Source organism: Manis pentadactyla, chromosome 7, assembly GCF_030020395.1.
Source record: "Manis pentadactyla isolate mManPen7 chromosome 7, mManPen7.hap1, whole genome shotgun sequence".
Taxonomy (NCBI): Eukaryota; Metazoa; Chordata; class Mammalia; order Pholidota; family Manidae; genus Manis; species Manis pentadactyla.
Window position 1 is genome coordinate 134,691,756 of NC_080025.1, and position 22,127 is coordinate 134,713,882.

The window sequence follows — 22,127 nt, forward strand, 5'->3', positions numbered from 1 at the left end:
CTTTCCTCTTGGCAGCCTTCCATGACCAAGACTGGGTTGGATTTCCCTTCTCTGTGTTTACAAAGCCTTTGTGCATATGTCCATCATACTTTAACTGATTTTTATCTATTATTATTATATTTGCATATTTTTCTATGAATTTCAAAGACTTTATACTTCTTAAGGGTAGGAATTTTGTGTTATCCAGTGCTCAATGAAAGATTGATGATGAAAAAATAAGATGCTAGATAACATCTCCTCTCAAAAGCTATAAGTATAGCAAAATTTTATATTAATTCTTTATAGGATTTGAAGCTCAGAAGTACTAAATTTCTTTTTTGTCGTATTAACTTCAATACAAAGGAGATAATAGAGCATTACCAACTCAAAACGTGTTTTGACATTTTCATACTAAAAATTTTTTTTTTGTCACTTGCTTTTTGCAGAGTAGTTTTCAGTATGAAAACTGAATTTATTTAAATTCATATACATCTGAAGGGATTACCAAGTATATTTAACGAGCCATTCTTTATTTTCTATGCTAGCCAGGCCCTATGACTTCTCAGAAATATCTAAAACATGCATCAGGAGTTTTAACGAGTATGGTGGTTTACATTTTAGATGGGTAAAAAGATACTTTGACAACAAGAGAGCTCTTACATCTTTACATTGATGGAATGACAGTAAAATACAGAAGAAAAAGTTGTTGCTTAAGATAGTGAGCAGAGTTTAGTTAACTTTGGTATAATTTTTAGACTTGGCACAACTTAATTAGAAACAGATACTGGCTATCTAGTTGTAAGTAAATTGTGTCTTTTTGTTTCTCATCAGCAAAAAGAAGGGGTTTATAGCATAGTACCTGAAGGGAAAAAAATAAAAGTATATATGCCCAAGTGATTTACCTCATAGTTCCCTTTAATTAAAGCTTATTTCCTTTTCAGGAAGTATGCACATTTCTGATTTAATCATGGGGGAAGCAGGAAAACTTATATTCAGTTTCCACACTAAAAGTCACAAGATTTCCAAGGTGCTAAGTCAGTGTAATGTGCCTAAAAGAGAGGGAAAAAGTGTTTTGTTTTTTAAAATAAAAATGATGAACCATCTTCCCTTCCCGACATGGAGGTAATAAGCAGAGGCATTGTCACTTGGATTTTGGTTATATTAAGCAAATAAGTAAATGGATTGGGCAAATAGTAAATATATTGAGGGTAATGGCCACCAAGATTTTTTTGCTATTAGAAAAGATCAAAAGAAAGATGTAAGACTAGAAAGAGCCCTACAGTATATTGGATTAGAATTGGAGGTATAAGAATGAATTCAGAGTTTTATAGATATACGTGGATCTAGATATAGTTACAAATGTATCTATATGTGTATATATGTTCATGTGTTACACCCCAAAGCAGTGAGCCCACTGTCCTTCCCGATCTTAGTTTCTAAACACCAGTGAGGGAAAGTGCAAGATGCATCCAGACATCTTGTACCAGAGAAATAATTGGGAAATGTCAAAGGGACCAGGATCCCCCTGGGCAAGTCAACAGATTTAAGGCTCAAACTAAATAAACATAATGGATTACAACACATTGAATTAAGTAGGCATACATGAGTCTATGATGATATGTAAATAAGTAAATGATAAAGAAGGGGAAAATGTATGTCGCAATGTGCATTCATAAATGTAGAAAGAAGCAGGGACATAAGCACATCTGGATACTATCCTAGAGGTAATTCAGGAGTTACTAGTGGGTAAGGATTGATGGGTAGAGGATTGATGAGGAACAGGATTTTAGTATAATCGTAGAATACCTCTTTGTAAAATATTAATCGGTTACAAAGGAGGAAAGTTGTGTATTTAAGGGAGAGAAACTGGGCAACAAAATTGCCAGGTGATGAAGATTAGTATCAGCAGTGGTGGGACAAGTTGACATCCTGAGCTTCCTGAAATGATACACTAAGAAATGCACATCATCATTTGTATGATATTCCTGACAAGAATGCTCTACTAAGTCTGATCAGGAGGAAATACACTCAGACTCAGGTTGAAGGTTATCCTATAGAATGTAAGACCTGAAATCTTTAAAGCCATCAAGGACATGAATGACAGGGAAATATTAAAGAACTGAAGAAGCATGACAACTAAATGCAGCCTGCATTCCTTGATAGCATCCTGGAACGATACAGTTTGAACCATTGGCATTTGAATGAGGTCTTTGGATTGGATGGTAGTATTGTGACAAACTTGCTTTCGGAATTTGGAATCTGCTGCTTATGTTAGAGGATCCTTGTTTTAGGATATATTCACTGGAATGTTTAGGGGAGACAACCTCATGTCTGCAGCTTGCTGTCAAAAGGTTGAGAAAAAGACTAGTAATAATAGTTATATTCATGGCAGTTGGGCGGGCACTGGAACAAATAAGCTAATATATTAACAGTTGGGATATCTGGGTAAAGGGTTCTGTTCACTGTTTAACAATTTTAAAATTACTTCAGAATATTTACAAAGAAAAGTTATTGGAGTAATTCTTTTGGTTAGCACATTGTGAGCATGTTTTTAGAGTAAGAATGATTAGAGAGTCAAAAAAATTAAGGAAGAAAACTTAGTGGAGAAAAAACACTGTATTGAGTATTTTTGCTACACATTGTAATGTATTCTGCATAGTCCCAAAATAAGTTCATTTTTTTTACTCAGACTATTTTATTTTGTTTGAAATAATTTAGCAACTGAAGTAAATTTATTTATTCCATAATTATGTATTGAATACCTGCTATTGTATCAGGCAGCATTCTAAGTACTAAGGTGACAGAAAACAAAATCAAACAAAATCTCTGCCCTCAACGAGTTGCATTTAATCGAAGAAAGATTGGACAGTACCCAGATAAGCAAAATTAGACTGTTACTTGGTATTAAGTGCTCTAGAAAAAAAGTAAATTAAGGGAAGATCTGGGAGCATTGGGATGGGGTTGTAATTTTAGGTAAGGAAATCTATCCGAAGAGGGTGATATCTGAGCAAATACCTGAAGGAAGTGAGGAAGCAAGCCACGCAGATCTCGGGAGAGTATTCTCGGGGAACACACAGCAAGTGCAGAGACTGAGGTGGGAGTTTTTATGATGTAGAAAACCAGGAGGCCTGAGAGTCTGGAATGTAGTGAATGAACAGACTAATATGAGTAAGGTCAGGGAAGTAATGGAAAGCCAAATAGTACAAGCCTTGTAGTTCATTATTAGGACTTCAGTTTTTAATCTGAGTGAGATGGGAAACCTTTGGAGGGCTAAAGGAGAGGAATCACAGAATATGACTGTATTTTAACATGATCACTCTGGTTAAGAATACACCATATAGGTAGTTGAGGACAATAGGGAAATAGGAAGACCAGTTAGAAACTTACTGCAATAAGGTGGCTTTTCCAGGGCGGTAGCAGTAGAGTTCATGCGTAAAATCATAGGATTATTCATCGCATTAAGTGTAGAGCCAACAGGGTTTGCTGAAAGAGTAAAAATGTAGGGCATGAAAAAAAAAAGTAACTAAGGACTAACTAATCAGTGGGAAAAATAGTATTGCCAGTAATTGAGATGGAAAGATTATAGAATGAGTAGACTTAAGGAAAAAGACCAGGAGTCCCCTTTTAGACTTAAGAAATTTGAGATGCCTATTAGACAACCAGATGGAGATGTTGAGTAAGCAGTTGGAAATGCAAGTTTAAGAGAGATCCAGACTTGAGATAAAAATTAAGGAGTCATTTAAACTTTGAGACTAGATGAGATCACTTAAAGTCTGTGGTTGTAGAAGGAAGAGCAGTTGAAAGGCTCAGCCCCAGGGGCATTCCAGCATACAGAGAGGTATGGGAGAGAAGAAAGACCCAAGTATGGAGAGAAGATGGTGCATCGGAACCCAAGCCTATTCTCAGTGGTCCCAGAAAGTAGCAGCTGGTGAAATAAGGGGAAACCATGAGATTCTAGTGTGCTAGGAGCCAAATAAAGAAAATGTTTCCTTGATGGACAAGTGACCACTTGTGTGAAAAGCTGTTAAAAGCCTGAATAGAGTGGTTTCAGTAAAGAATGGGAGGAGGGAAATAGGGGACAATAAAAATAGATGAGTCTTGTGAAGAATTGTGCTGTAAAAGAACAGAAAAATGGAGTAGTTGATGTGAGGAGAAAAGGAGCCAGGAGTTTTGTTTTTAGCTGGGAAAGTTCAAGACATGTTTATGGCAAGGTTATGTTGGTGGGAGTGATCCTGTTAAACGGAAGCTTGGGGATAGAGGGAAGAAAATTGCTGAGCAATGACTTTGAGTAGGCAGGAAAGGTTGGCATTAATTGCATAAGTGGATGAATTGGAATTAGCTAGAATCTAGTGTGGTCCTTTAATCCATTGTAATAGGATGGAACATGAATACTAATAATAGGTGATGGAAGTTTGTAGAAGGTCCCTGATTGTTCCTGTTTTCTTAGTGGAATAATAAGCAAGCAAAACCATCAGCTAATAAAGAATGGGGAAGGAGATGCTGGAGATTTGAAAAAGTGAAAAGGTTTGAAATAGTCATTTAGGAGAGTAGAGAAATAAAAGACCAGAGAAATGTCTTTGATAGCCTGTCAACCTTAGAGGCCTACCTGAAGTAAGTAACCATGTGCTTAAGAGATCAGTTATATTCAGGCAAAAGTTGGATTTAACCAGGGTTGTTTGTTTTATGTGGGGAAAAGGATGAGAGGGAAAAGGGTGTGTGTAGTTGGTTATTTGAGACAAAGAGATGTTGAGCGAATATACAGGGAAATGATTATGCTTACTGACCCTAAGGAAGTATTGAGGGTTAGAGGGTAAAGATACGGTAAAGTGAGATTGAAGGACAGGGAAAAATTATAGGAACAAAGGCTTATAGGATCCTTAGGGTCTTACACCATTGTTGGTATCTGGGCACTAAAGGAAGTAAGCTGGAAAGAAGGATCATCTAATTGGATATTAAAATCATCAAGAATTATGAGAGGAGAAATGTTGGAGATGGTGACAATGAGCCAGGAGCTAAACTCTTCAAGGACTGGGGGAAAATGGCTGAGTATTTACTGAGGACTGCGGTATGAAGAGGGCTCATGTGTGATGGCATGAGAGCCAGTGCATAGGAGCACGGAGAGCACCCCACTAACAGGCCTAGTTACGGGTTTACTTAACAATTCTGAGCAGAGATTATTGTCTGTTTTCTGTAACTCAGCCCCCCAAATCTAAATTTGAAATCCTTCTTAAAAAGTAAAATAAACAAAATATATTAAAATTTTGTTATTTTACAAATACTTGGTGCTTCTGTGAAATTTTAATAATTCAAAAACTGACTTTAACCCATCACTTTAGGATACTTTTCAGTTTTAAACAGTATTAAACAGTTTAGCTAACTGAGTTATACCTCAAAACTTTTAAGATGTTTGGGAAAGAAAACTGTGTTATATGTCCACTTTTTATAACATATAAGCATATTTACTTATTTCATGTTGGCAGACATACCAGAGATTGTTCCTTGTGTACATACTGGGAATGTCTTAAATGATCTGCATGATAAAGATGTCGATGTTTAACTGTCGCTTTTCTTTCTTATAGATTACATACCGACTACGGCACCTCCTTCGAGCAAGGTGTGATGCTTCCCCAGTGACCAACAATACCATCCAGTTTCACTGTGATCCTAGTTTCTGGGCTCAAAATATTATCAATTTAGGTAGGCTGTTATGCACATTGTCTCCCAGTGCCATTTGTTTCTGGATCTCTTAATGATTATGATGTTATTGAAAATGTATTCCCTTCCACCCCCAAAGTGTTTTCATTACCTTGTTTTAAAGACATGGAATTTTCACTTGCATTTCATTAATGTATATTACTGCCATAATATATATTATATGGCAGTATATTACTGCCATTTACATACACATATGTGTATATGTGTGACACATGCATGAATGTAATAAACACATGTAAATATATAGATGATATGAAACATATTGACTCATAGGAAACCTAGACTTCGGAATTTGGAATTTATTTTTTAACAGAATCTTGCTTGTACTGTTACCTGTAGATTTATCTGAAAGGGTTATTAAAGCTTTGACTCATGATTGCCATTGATAAAGGATTTTTGATAGTAGAATGTTTTCTTTTAAAACAGTATTTCTCATACTGTCATTGGCTTACTTACTTTTTAGACCCAGTCATTGGGTGCCTAATGCTTTGTTTGCTTTATCTTGGTAGGGAACACTTTTCATTTTTTTCTTTTGCCTTTTACATAGTAACTAGGTATTTTAGCTTCCTAATTAAAGTATAAGAAGCATACAAAAAAGTGTCCCAATTTTAAGTATCAGAGCCCACTGAATTATCACAAAGGGAGACTATCATTTTGGTAACATTAGGAGCTCCAATATCCTTGCAGGCAGTTCAGCAGGAAGTTATTACATTAGCTTCTTGTTACATTATTTTCTAGTAGAAAAACTTTCACCTTTTGCCCGCTTTCTTAATTTCTCACAGGGAAACTACAAAAACAAATTTAAGAATTCTCTATATATTCATCAACCAAAAATATTCCCTTTGCTGACAGTTTTTGGGCTCATTAACTTTGTTTCAAAATCATCAAAGATGGCTGCTCTCTCGTTGCACAGACTAGATTCCAGGTAGGAAAGGAAGAAAATGCTGGAAAAAGAGCCAGTGCTGTCATAACAATGGGAAAGGAAGAAACAGGCTTACACAAATTTCATCCATACAAAGGAAGAAAAAAAAATGGCAATGAGGTGACCCCTGCCACTCAGTTTAGAAGTATAAGCACACAGCCATATATTTATATATATTTACTGATACCTAGTAGACAACTGGAAGCATGCACACTCTCACTTAGGTTACTGAAAAGATGCATATTGATACAAAGTGTATGTATAAGTAACTGTCTCTTAACCCTACCCCACCCTACCATCATATATATATATATATGCTTATAAGCATATCTCACAGCATAGACCACAAGATGTAGACATAGATGAAATTAAGAATATGTGTATAACTGTACACACATAATAGAGTTTTAGACATCAGCAAAAACAAAATAAAAACAGCATCTCCTCTCCTTTTTGTCCAGAGTTTGTGAAACTCTCATATAAAAAAATCTAGTCAATATCCTTTGGAACATCTCAGAGCTGTCATTTACAACTTTGTAAATTGTCATTTACAATGAGATTTACATTTTAAATCTTCCAAACAGACAAGTTCTCTAAACTTGTTTACCCATAGCTTCTGAGAAACATCTTATATAAGAGTGCAAGGGAAAAATATTAATCTACATGAGTATTTACTTAATGCCTTAGTGACTTGGGTAAGTTGTTCAATCTCTCTGAACCTTAGATCTCTTACCAGTAAAAAGGACTGTAACAAGAATATGCCTAGACCTACTATCACAGTGCTTAACATGTAGTAAGTATTTAATGAGTGCCAACCATAATTTTTAAGGAGGTATATGTTTAATAAATAAGATAACTTTGGAGTCTCTACTTTTGAAGAAACCAAGCTTAGTCTTACGCTTGAATCAAACTTATTAAAAGTATTTTAAACCCTAAAAGTTTAGTTGTAAGCCTGTCAAACTATTGTGTATGAGAGAATTGACATTGTATGTGCTGTGAAGTCATAAGGAATTTAAGAGATTACAAATTGTTAATATTAGAGAATCAGATATTTTGTGGGATTGTTTTGGAACCAGTGTCAGTTTTGCTTGTTTCGTTTTGATATATAACAGCAGTTCTCCAAGTATAATATATGAGGCTCCTTCAGGGGACCATAAAGGCCTACCTTTTTTCCAACTACATATCCATGTGTGGCTGGAATTTCTTCATATGACAGATAATGCAGAAACAGATATGAGATTTCAGCCATTAAGCCAGACATTTAAAGAGATTTTCAGAAATGTAAAACAATGCCTCCCTTCAGTAAATTTTTAAAAGGATAGTTTTTTGTAAAAACATGTTATATTATGGGTTTATTGGTATATTTAAATGAATTAGTGAATAAAAATACTTTAATTCTCCTTTTTGGTTTGTAATATGGTAAATTTTGATAGATTGGACCTACATAAACAAAAGCTGAAGCTCTTTTGGGCCTTATTTTAAGAGTGTAAATTCTTTCTGAGACCAAAAAGTTCCTTGGCACTTCAGAAGTTCAGCAAAAATAGCCTTACAAAATGTGGTATTTCATTATCAGAAAAACTTCAGAACTTAACCTTTTTTCTTTATTTAGGTTCTTTAGTAATCGAAGATAAAGAGAGTCAGCTGCAAATGCCTAAGCAGAACCCTGTCGTGGAACAGAATTCACAGCCACCAGGTGGCTTATCTTCAAACCAGTTATCCAAGTTTCCAACACAGATCAGCCTAGCTCAGTTACGACTCCAGCATATGCAGCAACAGGTAATGGCTCAGAGGCAACAGGTGCAACGGAGGCCAGCACCTGTGGGTTTACCAAACCCTAGAATGCAGGGGCCCATCCAGCAACCTTCCATCTCTCATCAGGTAAATTTGGAAGCAGGCCTGTCCTAACTTACAGTACAATTGTATTCATCAGCTCTTAAAATAACCAACACATTTGTCATCCATGGTTTAAATATATGAATTTATAAAAATTTATCATGTAAGAATCCCTGATTTAACTCCTAGTTGTTAGCCCTTTTCAAAAGGAATTAATGGTTTATTTAGCTGGTACATCTATTTTCATCTACTCTTTGTTGTCTTCAAATTATAACAGAGAATAAATGATTGCATTCTTAAATAACCCATGCCTGATTGATGGGAAAAATTGTGTACCTGTAACTCATAATTCCTATATTAGTGCTTCAGAATGAATAATACTTTAGGTATCTGTTCTCTGGGGATGCTGTGTTTAGAAAACTACATTGCATCTTAGAAACTAGGGCAAATGAAATAGAAAAGGGCAGGTAGTGGTTCATAAGAAATCTACCCTTTTCAGCCTTTTTTCTGAGCAAATATTTCTTGAAAACCATTCTTATTTTTACTAGATATGAAATACTCTATTTACTTACCCAGTTTTTGAAGCTTAAAGTTGTATATACTTTGTTAAATAGTTGAACATCCTGCTCAGATGAGATGTGGGCATATTTAGATTTAATAAAAGTTTAGTAAGAGATATAAAGTCTAATTAGTTGTCTATTACTTCCAGTTACATTTATTTAGTAATTTATACTCCCTATTTTTGATAAGAATTTGAAGTGATCTACAGTAAATGACACAAATGAAATGGAATGAGGTTTAGTAAGAGTCAAATTTCAGAACTAAGCTAAAGAATTCTTATACTTGAGAACAAGACTTAGCTCAGAATTTTTTGTCAAAGTAAACAAGAAGCAGGACTAATACCTCTATTATTTGGTAAAAAGGAAACATGCCTGTCAGCTAGGGGAGAAACTTCGTACTAACATTTCACTAGCACTAACAGGAATATATAATGTGGTTCATTATAAAAAGTAATTAAATGACATCATAGCAGTTTTTGTGGCAGGTTTACAAAACAGAAATCATCTTCATAAGACTCTTACTTCAACCCTGAATAAAAGTTGAGGGTGTATGTAGATCCTGATTTTGTTAAGTTGCTTCTGTGAAGTCTTGAGGTAATTGAGGTGAAGTATTTGAGGTTTATGGCTTTCTAGTGTAATTAAGGAGGCATGGTAAATCCAGGGGAATATTACTAGTATGCCCAATTGATCATTCCTCTTGAACTTTGTTTTAACCCAGGTTTTTACAGGAGGTAAATAACAAGCAGTTTAAGAGGTCTTTGGTGAGTGTTCCATGGGAAAAGATTCATACACTTTAGATACCAGAAATACAACTGATAGATTTGAAATTTTGTTAAGAAAACTGAGGAATAATTTTGTTATTACCTCTGCAGACTATAGAGTGGCATATTTCAGATAGAGATTGCAAGAGTACCAAAATATTTCTGAAGATAAATGTGAAGAGGAGAGAAAATAATTACTTATTGAGTACCTAATGCTAAGCATTTGCATGATTAAGTGTCTGAAAGGTAGTAAAGTGATTTTTATTTAATAGATTTATTAACCCGATAAAGGATAAATCCGTCATTTAATTGCCTTTCACTAATAAGTGAGAAACAGAAACAATAAGATACTATGTACTTGACCACATTATCATAGCTATTTATATAAGCAATGACAAAACAGAAGTGACCTCTGAACCTTTATCCTATTTATCTCAAATTTGCTTTTGATCTTATTTTTCCTCTCTAGGATTTACTGCTGTATAATCTATATAACATACAACCTAACCTCTATTACAACCTAATTTTCTCATGTAGAAATAAAGCAGTTTTCACATCTTTTGGTCATTACCCCACATGCTTTTCTTTTTCTGCCTACTCTCAGTGACTCCTGAACCTTATTTCACACTCATCTCATTTTTATCTACTGTCTGCCTAATACCCACTTACACATTTTTCACTTACCCATTTGTCCTCTTCCATAAACTTTTATGCTGCTCTGGCCACCTGTGTCTTTAGTTTTCTACCAGTTTATTTGCATATATGTGTGGGAAGATGTCTGTCTGTAAGCAGGTATATATGTGGGTGTGTTCAAATCATACTCTATATTGGTCCATAGAATTCAGGTAAATTTAAAGGACTTCTTCTAAAAATCACGTACATGACAGTTCTCTATTTCATCTTCATCTGAAGATTAACCATGTAATCTACATGATTAAAGAATTGGATGACCCAGAGTAGAATACATGGTTGTATGACTGAGTAGCACCAACTTGTTAGACACTGTTTATTTAGCAGTGTATTACACTCTAATGGACAGGTGTGAGTTTGCTAGAGAACACTGTCACACACGTTATATTTACACATAATCACAGCAATGCTCCTCGCTCCTGAGACAGGTTTACTGCTGTGGAGATACTCTCATTTAAATGTATACATTAATTTTCCTGAACAGTGGATGGATGTTAGAAGGGCATCAGTTATCCTTTATACACAGTTGGAAACTACTGACCTAGAATAAAATCAAAATCTATAATAATGAAGGTGTTTAGAGTGAGGATGAAGACAGTGACGATTATATGTCAGTTTAACTTTAAATTATTTCTTTATTCTCCCTTTTTTCCTTATGTGTCTATCAAATTAGTTGATATAGCACTGGTTTTGCTGTCTTTTATGCTCATAACTAGATTCTTTGAATTAACTCAATCAACTACAACAGTTTAGAAGATGGAAAGAAAAATCACCTCACACTTGTATCAGACTGTGAACTCCTTGGTGGCACAGTTGACATCCATTCCTGCTCTGATTTCTCGCAGAGTATATCACTGTGGTGTTAAGTCTCATTTCTTGACTAAATCACTATGTAAACTTCAGTGTGGGTGGTGGTGTGCATGTAGGATAGCAAAAGACTTATGTAACTACCTTTATTCTCCCTTCAGGATCGTTGTAGGTGCTTTTCCACTTAAAAAAAAAATTATCTCTTTGATAAACTTAGAAGTTTTCCAGTATTTCCACTATAATTCTCCAACTTTGTGTTCGTGTTCCTATGGTATAAACCCTGTAAGTCATAAAACTGTAATAGAATCAGAAAGAATAGCTGTGGCTGCAGGCTTAGGCTTCTGTATAAAGTTTTGACATTTTTTTCTGTTCTTCTTTAATATTTTTCTGTTCTTAACCCACAGAATTTTCCTTGTCTTGAAACAGTATTTTGTATTGAGTGTGTCATTGGTGGCCGCTCTTTAAAGTTACTGAGGGTGAATCCAGAGCCAACTAGTTTGTGCGATAGGGGAAAGAGAAGCAGTTTACCCAGGAGAGGAAATTCCAAAAATGGGAGGAAAAGAAACAAAAGGTCATGGCTACACTTTAATACTGTGAAGATACACAGCTATAAAGTTTAAGGCATTGCTATTTCAACCTTACATATTCCACATTTATTTATCCCCTTGTGAATATGGGAAATAATAGCTTCCTCTCTGAGGAGTTCTAGTAATACATAGTTAAGGTAGCCTAAAAATAAGTATTTGTTCTGCAGTAAGTTGCCAACCATAGAGAATTGGATAGTCAAGATGAAATTGGCATATAAGGTTACCTTTCTCTAGAACACTGGTCTCAATTTCCAGGGCTAACATTTATGAGCAAAGTAGATTTGCCTTCCCAGCCCTTGCCCTATTCTGTAATCAGCCAATGTTGCCTGATTTTCTTTGAAAGGTTTCCTTTCAAAATCTATGTTCTTTTAGGGAAACTCATTCTTTAAACTATAATTAGTCCTTCTTCAACCCCCAGCTAAACATCGGAACATGTTTTGCTTATGACATGGCAGATCTAAATTTGGGTTAACACCTCAGTGCTACCTTTTACTGGCTGTGTGACTTTTTTTTAAGTTATCTAAACTTTCTAATGCTTAGTGTCCTAATTTGTAAAAATGACGGGAAGGTAATGAGATAACACATGTAAAATTCTGATCACAATGTCTGGCATATAGTTTGATCTCAATAAGATATAAAATGCATTAATTTTTAAATATTATTAAATCAACTGTTTTCATTAATGTGATTGCAGACCTTGGCGCCAGAGTACCTGAGTTTAAATCCCACTCCTTCCCTTACTTTCTTTGTTAATCATGGACAAGTTACTTAAATTGTCTATACATTAGTTTCATTTTCTGTAAAGTAGAGTTAATCCCTACCTAGAATTGTTGTGAAGAAGAGTTAATACACGTAAACCACTTAAAGCAATACCTGGCATGTAATAACTGTTCAATAAATGTTAGCGATTACTAATCTATGACAGTGTTATCTTAGGAGGTTTGAAGAGGGCAGTTCTTTGCAAATGACAATCATCAAGGACTTAGAAGGATACCAAAGATAAATTTTACCTACTTAACAACATGGTCTAGGTCCAATTCTGGTATAACCTACTTACAGTTGGAAACCCACTCCGAAGGCTCTTTCCTACTAAAATTCCTTTTCTTTAAATTGCTTGTACACATTCCAGAAAGTGACCCCCTTCCCCTATGCCCTTGTTATAATACTAATAATGATTCATCTGTGACAGAGTTGCTGTCTTTCTCTAAAGTTATAAAACAGAGTTCTCCATAATTTGTCTTTCAGGAGTTGATTGTCACTAAATTGGTTTAATTTCTTTTTTCCAGCAACCCCCTCCACGTCTGATAAATTTTCAAAATCACAGCCCCAAACCTAATGGACCAGTTCTTCCTCCTCATCCTCAACAGCTGAGATATCCACCAAACCAGAATGTGCCACGACAAGCAATAAAGCCCAACCCTCTGCAGATGGCTTTCTTGGCTCAACAAGCCATAAAACAGGTATGTATATTTACTTTCTCTCCTCAGTTGTTGTACTACTTCCAAATGACATTGAATTTGTAGATAAAGCAAGAGTTACACAGAACAATAGCGAGCTTTTTTTTTTAATAAATGTGAATTACAAAGTTTGTTACAGACCTATAGAGACAAAGCTAAAAGAAGAGTCTTGATACTTTGTAATTAACAAGAGAAGTCAAACCACTTATATAGGAGTGGAAGTCCAGAATAATCAGTAAGTCGTGGGTGTTAATATTTGCAATACTGCTGCGTGTAGCTTTTATGTGAGTATATTAAATTTCCTAAAACAGAAGAAATATTCTAACAAATACAGGTTATATTCTGGAAAAGAGAATAATAAAGGAATCTTTAGAGTGTTTCAAGGAGACTTCTCAGAAACAAATTTAGTATGACATAGTTTTAATATGGAATACATATACATGTGATAAAGTTTAATATTTAAAGTTATATATTAAATCTGATATGGTTTAATATTTATATTAATGCCTTCAGGTCCAAACACTTTCTAGATATTACATTGTTTTTTAAAAAGTAAAAGTTCTCTCAGGGCTTTGTCTTTGAAGCACTTGTGTCAAGTCTTTCCAGCTGAAGACTTGTAGACTGATTTCAGCTTAATTTTTACCAAAACCAAAGTAAAGAAAATGATGTTATTTTCTGTAATTCTGTGACATTCATTTTAATCAGATGATTCGAAAATTTTATTCTACAACTACACACATTTTGTGTGTGTGTGTGTGTGTGTATTTATCATTAGTTTGGCTTTGGTATAATTGCTAAAATTTGGCTTCACCAAATTTTCTTAAATAACACTTTAATTATTTTAAACAAAAGGCACATCTTTCTCCATTTCATCATTGGAGGTGAAGTGAAAAGGACTCAAGCTATAGCTTAGCCTTAAGTTATGCTAGTCTTTCTAATAATTTTGTGGCTTTGTACAAGTTTAGTCTTTTAAATCTTATTTGCCCCAACTATAAAATGGGTACCTTGCAGAGTTGTGCTGAGATTTAGTGCTAACATATATAAAAGCCCCTAGCACATTCTTTGTACACAGATGTTTACACTCCCTCTTCTCCATTATTTTTAATGAACAAACACTCTTAAGAATGTTTTAAAAAATGTGCCCAGGTCAAAAAAAAAAGCTAAATATGAATGTATAAATGAACAAACTCAGAGAAAATACATGAGGGATTGATGTCAACTGATAGATTAATTTAACAAAGTATAGTGTACTGGTATGATGGGAATATTTTTCAGCTGTCAAAAAAGTGTAGTAATCTTTATATGATCTCCTAAGTATATTATTATATAGGAAAAGTATGTTATTGAATTTTTCTGAGGTGTTATCACATGTTTGTGGGTATTTGTCTTGCCAGTGGGTTTCAGCTCCAGGCAAGTCACTGGATTCGGTGAGACCAAAGAACAACAACAGAACACTGGGGATAAAAGGGTTTATACCAAGCTTTATTGTTAGGGTGGCAGCTTGAATGCTAGAATCTTGTCTGCTTCTGGCAAGTTCACAGTCTGTCTAGTCTCTGCCTCCAGTAGCCAGGGAGAGCACTGGGCAGAAGTTTTTATATAGTAACACAGACAGTAATGCCTCATTGCCTATCAGTGTGTAAGCATGTGCCTATGCAGTAGGCCAATTACATCATCAAGTAGATAGGGTCAGGTGAGGATCCTGGCCATAGGAACTTCCATTTAACCTATAGTGTTTTTTGTTTGCTTTTTAATCTCATATACATAGGAAATACTTGCAAAGATATGATCAACTGTAACTGATTTTTCTGAGAATGGAAGGATGAAGGCAGGGAGGAAGGAGAGAGAGGGAAGGGGTGGAATGTGAGGGGTGGGTAAGTGTTAAAGATGACATTCACAGGTTTCTTACATACTTTGTAAGTGGAGCATATAAATTAGATTTTTCAAAATCAGAATGTTTCAGACATTATCACTCCATATAGTGTGATCCTTATATGTGGGAATTTTTTAGTCTTGGTTGATGTTCCTTTCCCCACAATTTTATTATGAAAAATTTCAAACATAACAAATTGAGAGAGTTGTATAGGGGACAAATTGCTCTATTTGCCTTCTAACTTGTTATCCATAAACCCACTTACCCATCCACCTATCAGTCACCCTTATGTTTTAATAGATTTCAAAATAAATTATAGACAGCAATGTAGTTCATCTCCATACTTCAGCATTCCTATTATTATCTTAATGTGTATATCTCAGCCTCTAAACATAAATGACAGTGTCCTCAGATGTTTGTTGATTCTTGATTACCTGTTCATAGATGAGAAGTGAGTGAAAAAGACAAAAATTTGAAAACCTAGGTCTGGGGCAAATGTTTGATGATTAAGGTTTCACTCTAGTTTTAGGTGTACTCGGCATGTTTTGGGGGGAATAGTGTGTCCTATTCTTTAGGTCTTACCTTTTAGGCTGGTGTAATTCCCAAAGGATTTTTCTGTCCTCTGCCAAAAATGTAGGCCCTGCCTGTTGGGGGGAGAAAACTGGTAGAGCAGTGTAGGTGGAAGCTCCGTGTTTAGGTGTGTGGGGTCTTCGTCTTAATTTTCCGTGCAGTACTTCCGCCTTCATCTGAGCCTGAGACCCTTCAATACAGACACTGTTTTGCCTGTTCCGGAGAATAAACTTCCAGCCTTCTTTTGTGGAAGTGGAGGAAGTCTTTATTATCTGGGGGTAGCTACAATAGAGTAGCAAAGGACCATGAGATTAAACACTTCTTAAACAGACATTCAACAGATCATTCTGTTTTAGCCCCAGCTCTACCTCTCATGCTTCTAATTCCCAGTGTTCTAAGGATTCTGTAATATATGTTGATTTTCTTCTCTGTTTTCCCTCCTGACAGCTTAGATTTTAGCCTTATCAAATTGACTTAAGTGATTTGCTATTTGTCCATCTGCTTTCCAGCTTCCATAGTGTGATTTCTGTCTTCTCTCCTGTTTTGCCTTTATGAGTCAGTTCCTCTTTTTAAAAAAAGTAATCCTTAACTGTTATTTTAAGTTGCAGGTATGTCAGGTTGGTACAGAAGAAAATGTGCTTTTTCAGTCCTCCATCTTCACCTTGAAGCATATGAGTTTGTGTTTCTTTTCCAGTAGTATATGCTTTCCGAGATTGGGTACTATGGTTGTCTGGTGTATACTAACTATTGTCTTCTGGTAAAAAGCCATGCTTTTTATTTTTTATTTCTGGATGAGATTAATGAAAATTTTATATAACTGTGGCACCCCCACCCCCCATTCAAATTACAGTTGAATTCAAATAACAGTACATCTTCTGCTTTGTTTTATGTCTGGCAATGGATCAGGTGGGCATTTTATGTTATAGGCCTGCTGATAGACAACCTTTCTTCTTCCCTTCTTGCTATTCTAGTGGCAGATCAGCAGTGGGCAGGCTGCCCCGTCAACTGCCAGCAGCACATCCTCTACTCCTTCCAGTCCCACCATTACTAGTGCAGCAGGACACGATGGCAAAGGTTTTGGTTCACCTATGATTGATTTGAGCTCCCCAGTGGGAGGTTCTTACAATCTTCCTTCTCTTCCAGATGTAAGTATACACAAAAGTTACACTAAGAGTCTGTTCCAAAAATTTTAAGTAAACTTGGATCTAGTAAAAGGCGTGGGTTTGTAGGATTATAGGCTGTTTGTGTATTTGTTCTTAAAAGTTATTTTTATCTTTTAGAAAGATTATAACATCAGGAAAAATAAAAAGATTATAAACACTTGAACATATTGCAGAATGTCTTTCAGGACACTGGAGTTAACAGTGTTTGTAAATGAATGATGAATAATGATGGAATATGGAATTTAAACTGGGAAAGGAGGGAAGTAAGGACATGGGAGGAGGCACTGGAAAGTTGAATTGCTGAATGTGATATATGAGTATAAGGTTAGAGAGGGAGGCTAAATTTTAAGACATGAGAAGAGATGGAGACAAGTTTAATAATAGACATGAAAACATTTTCTACTAATTCATACTGTCAGATACAGAATTACTCTGATTTTTTAAATATTTAAATTAAATATATTTAGTCTCTAAACTCTTTGTCAGTATACTTTTAAAATAATCTTTTCCAAAGGCAGAAAATAGAACATTCTATAGAAGATCTCCATGCACAAGTTGATACTTGCTTTACCTTTTCTTACCCTACAAGGTTAGGTAATCATGTACACAAACATTAATAACTTTTAGAACATATCTTGTAAGATTGTGAATTTTTTAATTTTCATTATTTAGTTTGTCCTTCCAGTTTCTATGATCAACTGATATTTCCTAATAGTTTTATCATTAACCTTCCAAAGTTATTTCATTTTTTAAATAATTGCATATACTTTGAATGGTTAGAGTTAATGTATTTTTTTATGCATAGGTAGTACATAGGAAAACATCTTTTGTCTCATTCCTAAAATTTTATTTTAGCTTTTAGAATTACTCCACAATGTAAATAGCTTTCCTTAGATTAAAATCCAGTCATTCCAGCACTCTCTGAAAAGTATTAGCCAAGGTACTGCCAAGAGAACATGAAATGTAAATGACCCTGTGTATACACTCCCTTCCCTGCCGCCACGTGAAAGAAGAAACACACAAAGTAAAATTGTCCTTCTGCTCTTTCCTCTGAAGTCCTAAGATACAGGCAACCCATTGTCCACCAGCCTTTCTCAACTGAAATTTCTCATCTGACCCAGAGAATAAAGAAACTGATCTGAATAACTATTTTCTCAACCTTCCCAAGGGTAGTTCGTAACAAGCACTATTCTAGATGCAAAGGCGAGAAGTAAATTCATTGTATGCAATTTTTGCCCTAGGATCATCTTGTAGAATCAGGTTGAGAAAAACTGGAATTAAGTTAGAGAATTGAACTGGAGTTTAGTAACGTTCTTGGGAAATAAATAATGTATTTCAGCATGAAGAGATTTGCATCTAAAGCATGAAATTCTTATTCATTAGACATTTATTAGTAGTTTAGCCTGGCAATCAAATAAGAAAGAAGTGTTATTTACATGCCTTTTACATTAAAGCAAGAATCTATAGGGATCAGTTTTTTTCTACCACATGTAATAGTGGACGTAGATGAAGTTAGTGCTCAGGAAATGTGTAAATGTATGGACTTGTTTCATCTATATAGTGCGTACAGAGAATCAGTTCTCAAAGTGTAGGCACAGTCCCTACAACTCTTTCAGAGGCTCCAGAGAGTCCTCCCTGTGTGAAGCCAGATTTTCTTCATATTCCTCAACCAAAATCACACATCACAACAGATTGAATATAAAAGCAGATACAAAAATCCAGTTAGCTGTTATTAAGCCAGACACTAAAGAGGTCTACAAAAATGTGAAATTGTGCTACCCTTTTCACCAAGGTGTTTTGTTTTTTAATCAGCTACCTTTTATTATTTTTAAATATGTATTTTGAAAATACATTTTTCATTTTAATTTTTAAGGGTGTATGAATGACACACAACACTCCTTTCTCTTGGCTCATGACTTCTGAAATAGTCTGTGCTCAGTATGTTTACTAAATGGAACATTAAAAAGAGTAAAAGCTTTCCTCAATATTGTTTTTTGGGAAAATATGCATAAGAACTTATTAGAAATGACATTTACATGTTTTATTATTTGCTAATAATTAAATTATTAGTTTTCTTATAAACTTAAAGTAGTTTTTAACTTGCAAAATCAGAATGCTGTTAAATAATTTCTTTTGTTATAAGATTGACTGTTCAAGTACTATTATGCTGGACAATATTGTGAGGAAAGATCCTAGTATAGATCATGGCCAGCCAAGACCACCCTCAAACAGAACCGTCCAGTCACCAAATTCATCAGTACCATCTCCAGGCCTTGCAGGTAAGGTAGAGTGGGCATCCTTTGCTTTTTATGAGTATCTTCCCAGTTTTTACTTTACTTATAATAATAATAAAAACAATCCCCCCCAGCCCCCTGGCACAGGCCCCATGTTTTGTTGCATGATTAAAATGAGTCTATTAAAATTATTTAAAATTAGTATATCCTCACGTGGGAAGCAAAGGTTAAATCTCTCTCTACCTTTTCAATTTCAAAAGAACTTATAAACATTAATAGCATTTGCCAGAAGGAAATTATTGTTACACATTCTGTCTTTGATAAGTTGCCTGAGATGTGGCCCCTGGGAAGTAATTTGCCTAGGGTCAAAATGAATCAGGACAATCACTCTTTCGGTGGTTTGTTTGGTGTTTAGTTGTGTTTAAGAGTTTTTAACACAGCTATTCATTTCCTTTGAGAGAAGCACTTATTTGAAACATAAAACACAAACTGGAAGGAAATTGTTGACAAAATGTGGCAGAGAAACTGTTTATAATTATGTAACAAGTTCATAAAAATAAGTAAGGGAAGTACTCAGTGTCGCCTAAGGTCATGAGTAGATAATTCCCTAAAGCGGAAATACAAATAGCCAGTAAAGTGTGTGTGTCAGGTATGTTCAATCTCCCTGTAGTCATTTAAAAAAATCAAAACAAGATATAATTTCTAACTAATGAATTAATAAAGATTTAAACAGTGAAAATACTCATTTATGAGAATATGATAAGAGAAGTACTCTGATAGACATGACTTAACAAAACCTTCTGGAAACCATTTTGGCAATATTACCAAAACTAACATTTACTTAAGTACTGACTCTGTGCTGAGCACTGGACAGAGAACCTTGTATGTACTACCCCATAGAATATTTGTTGCACTGTCTTTCATGAGTTGGTGTGTGTGTGGCTTTCTTTCTCAGACTACTTTTATATCAACCCCTACCACTTTTTTCATCTTCTGTAGCTTTCACTGGCATTAGTGTCCTTCTAACCTGGGACGTTTGACAATTGACTGTCACATGTCTGGGTGGAAAGTGTGGAGGGATGCTCCAGGCATCTAGTAGTTCCTGGAAGAGGCCAGGAATGCTGCTAAACCTCTACAGTGCACGGCCAGCCCCGCACAATGAAGAATTATGTGGCCCAAAATGGCAGTAGTTCTGAAGCTGAACAGCCCTACTAGTCTACGGGGACTTAGACTGTGCTGGCAGTTCTGCAGCTACTTTTTATTTTACATAATTTTGTTATGTTCCCAGTTTCAATGTAGTATTAAGTGAGCACATTCAATAGGAATTAAATACATAAGTATTAATTCGTGTATGAATGTGTATTATTTCCTCCTTTTCAGGACCTGTTACTATGACTAGTGTACACCCACCAATACGTTCACCTAGTGCCTCCAGCGTGGGGAGCAGAGGAAGGTAAACTGACTTAACCTGATTCTTTACTATGCAAAATCTGTGATTAAAATTATCTTGTCAGTACTCCACATGCTTTGGCACTCAATGCATAGCAAGTTCCCTTATTTTTAACTTTCAAATTAAAATTTTAATATTTACATACTATATGTTAATACATTAATTAATGGGTTAAATAAATGTAGTAGTTTTTTTCTTTAAATTGATGCAAAATATTTGTGTATACATTGAAAATAAGAAAATATATTTGACCAGCATACTAGCAAGGAGAAAATAAAGTGAAGTATAATATACTGCACTATACAGGAACACACAGAAGTCCAAAGTTACAGGAAAGAAACAATAATTTCATACTAACTTCAGTATTCTCTGACTTTTCTAATGACCAAACATTAATTCTGCTTTAAAACTAATTTACAGTTGTTGAGAAATTCTATTCTTACTTACTGTTCTGCTCACCCACTCGTCATGCTCGCAGTAATGAACCCATTCCTTTTCTAACCACTTGGAAGAAGCATTCTATGAAGGGGAAAGTTTGCCTTTAATCCCATGAGAACATGGTGGTTTTCTGTGAAAGGTGTGTGGTCCCACTGTGTGTTTTAAGTAGCAGAACACCAGTAAATTATGTATTTGGTTAAATGTCTTCACACATTGTAGCAATAAATTATTAATGAGAGCTTAGAGTTCTCCTTTACTGACTAGAGAAGAAAATGGGAAAGCCTAAAAAAGATGCTAGTTCTAAGCCCTAAATCTGGCTGCCCAATTTTAGAGCCTCAAAACATTGAAGTAAGTTTTCTTTTAATTCAGGTTTTCTTTAAATTTATTTAAATATCTTTCCATATAATATGTCTGTTTAGATAGATTCATATGCAGAACATTTTTGTACATAAATGAAAGTATTTTCCGTACAGCAGTTGCATTTTCAGTTATATATAATGTATTGCTGATGTAACATAGTTACAATTACTATGAAAGTATAGCTAAAATATGCCATTGTTATACATCGTTTTGAGACACTTAAGGTAGCTTTCTTAGATGGTTGTTTTTTCTTTTCTTTCTTACATTTGTAGCTCTGGCTCTTCCAGCAAACCAACGGGAGCTGATTCTACACACAAAGTCCCAGTGGTCATGTTGGAGCCAATCCGAATAAAGCAAGAAAACAGTGGACCACCTGAAAATTATGATTTTCCTGTTGTTATAGTGAAACAAGAATCAGATGAAGAATCTAGGCCTCAAAATGTAATTGTATCAATGGTTGCAGTACTATTCTTTTTTGGGTGATAGAGAAACTTTTAAATAGCTCATAGAAGCTTTAAAAAATGCTATATTAAAGCAGGGAAATACCAACTTAAAGGTTGAAAATTTTGAGTTAATTTCTCAGTAAATTAAAAAGATAGTGAAATACAGGGAGAAGAGTTTGAAAAATCAGAGGTTCAATTGAGTAGGTTGGGCATTTGAAAGAAAGAACAGAATAACATGTGGAAGGTAATTGCCAGAGGAATAATACCAGGAGATTTTCTGTAACTGAA

At 35.0% G+C, this 22,127-nt stretch overlaps 1 protein-coding gene across 3 annotated transcripts in view; it reads left to right on the top strand.

The window, feature by feature from the left end:
- The window catches only part of TRIM24 (tripartite motif containing 24), a 125,338-nt gene that overhangs the window by 93,216 nt on the left and 9,995 nt on the right, over positions 1–22,127 (top strand). For 2 of the 3 annotated variants that reach the window (XM_036905511.2, XM_057504800.1), the window contains exons 8-14: positions 5,559–5,676; positions 8,226–8,494; positions 13,141–13,314; positions 16,723–16,896; positions 19,058–19,193; positions 20,529–20,601; positions 21,669–21,837. In XM_036905511.2, coding sequence (XP_036761406.2) covers positions 5,559–5,676; positions 8,226–8,494; positions 13,141–13,314; positions 16,723–16,896; positions 19,058–19,193; positions 20,529–20,601; positions 21,669–21,837 — 1,113 coding nt within the window. The remainder of the gene's footprint in view (positions 1–5,558; positions 5,677–8,225; positions 8,495–13,140; positions 13,315–16,722; positions 16,897–19,057; positions 19,194–20,528; positions 20,602–21,668; positions 21,838–22,127) is intronic. The other variant, XM_036905512.2, reaches the window with a different exon arrangement.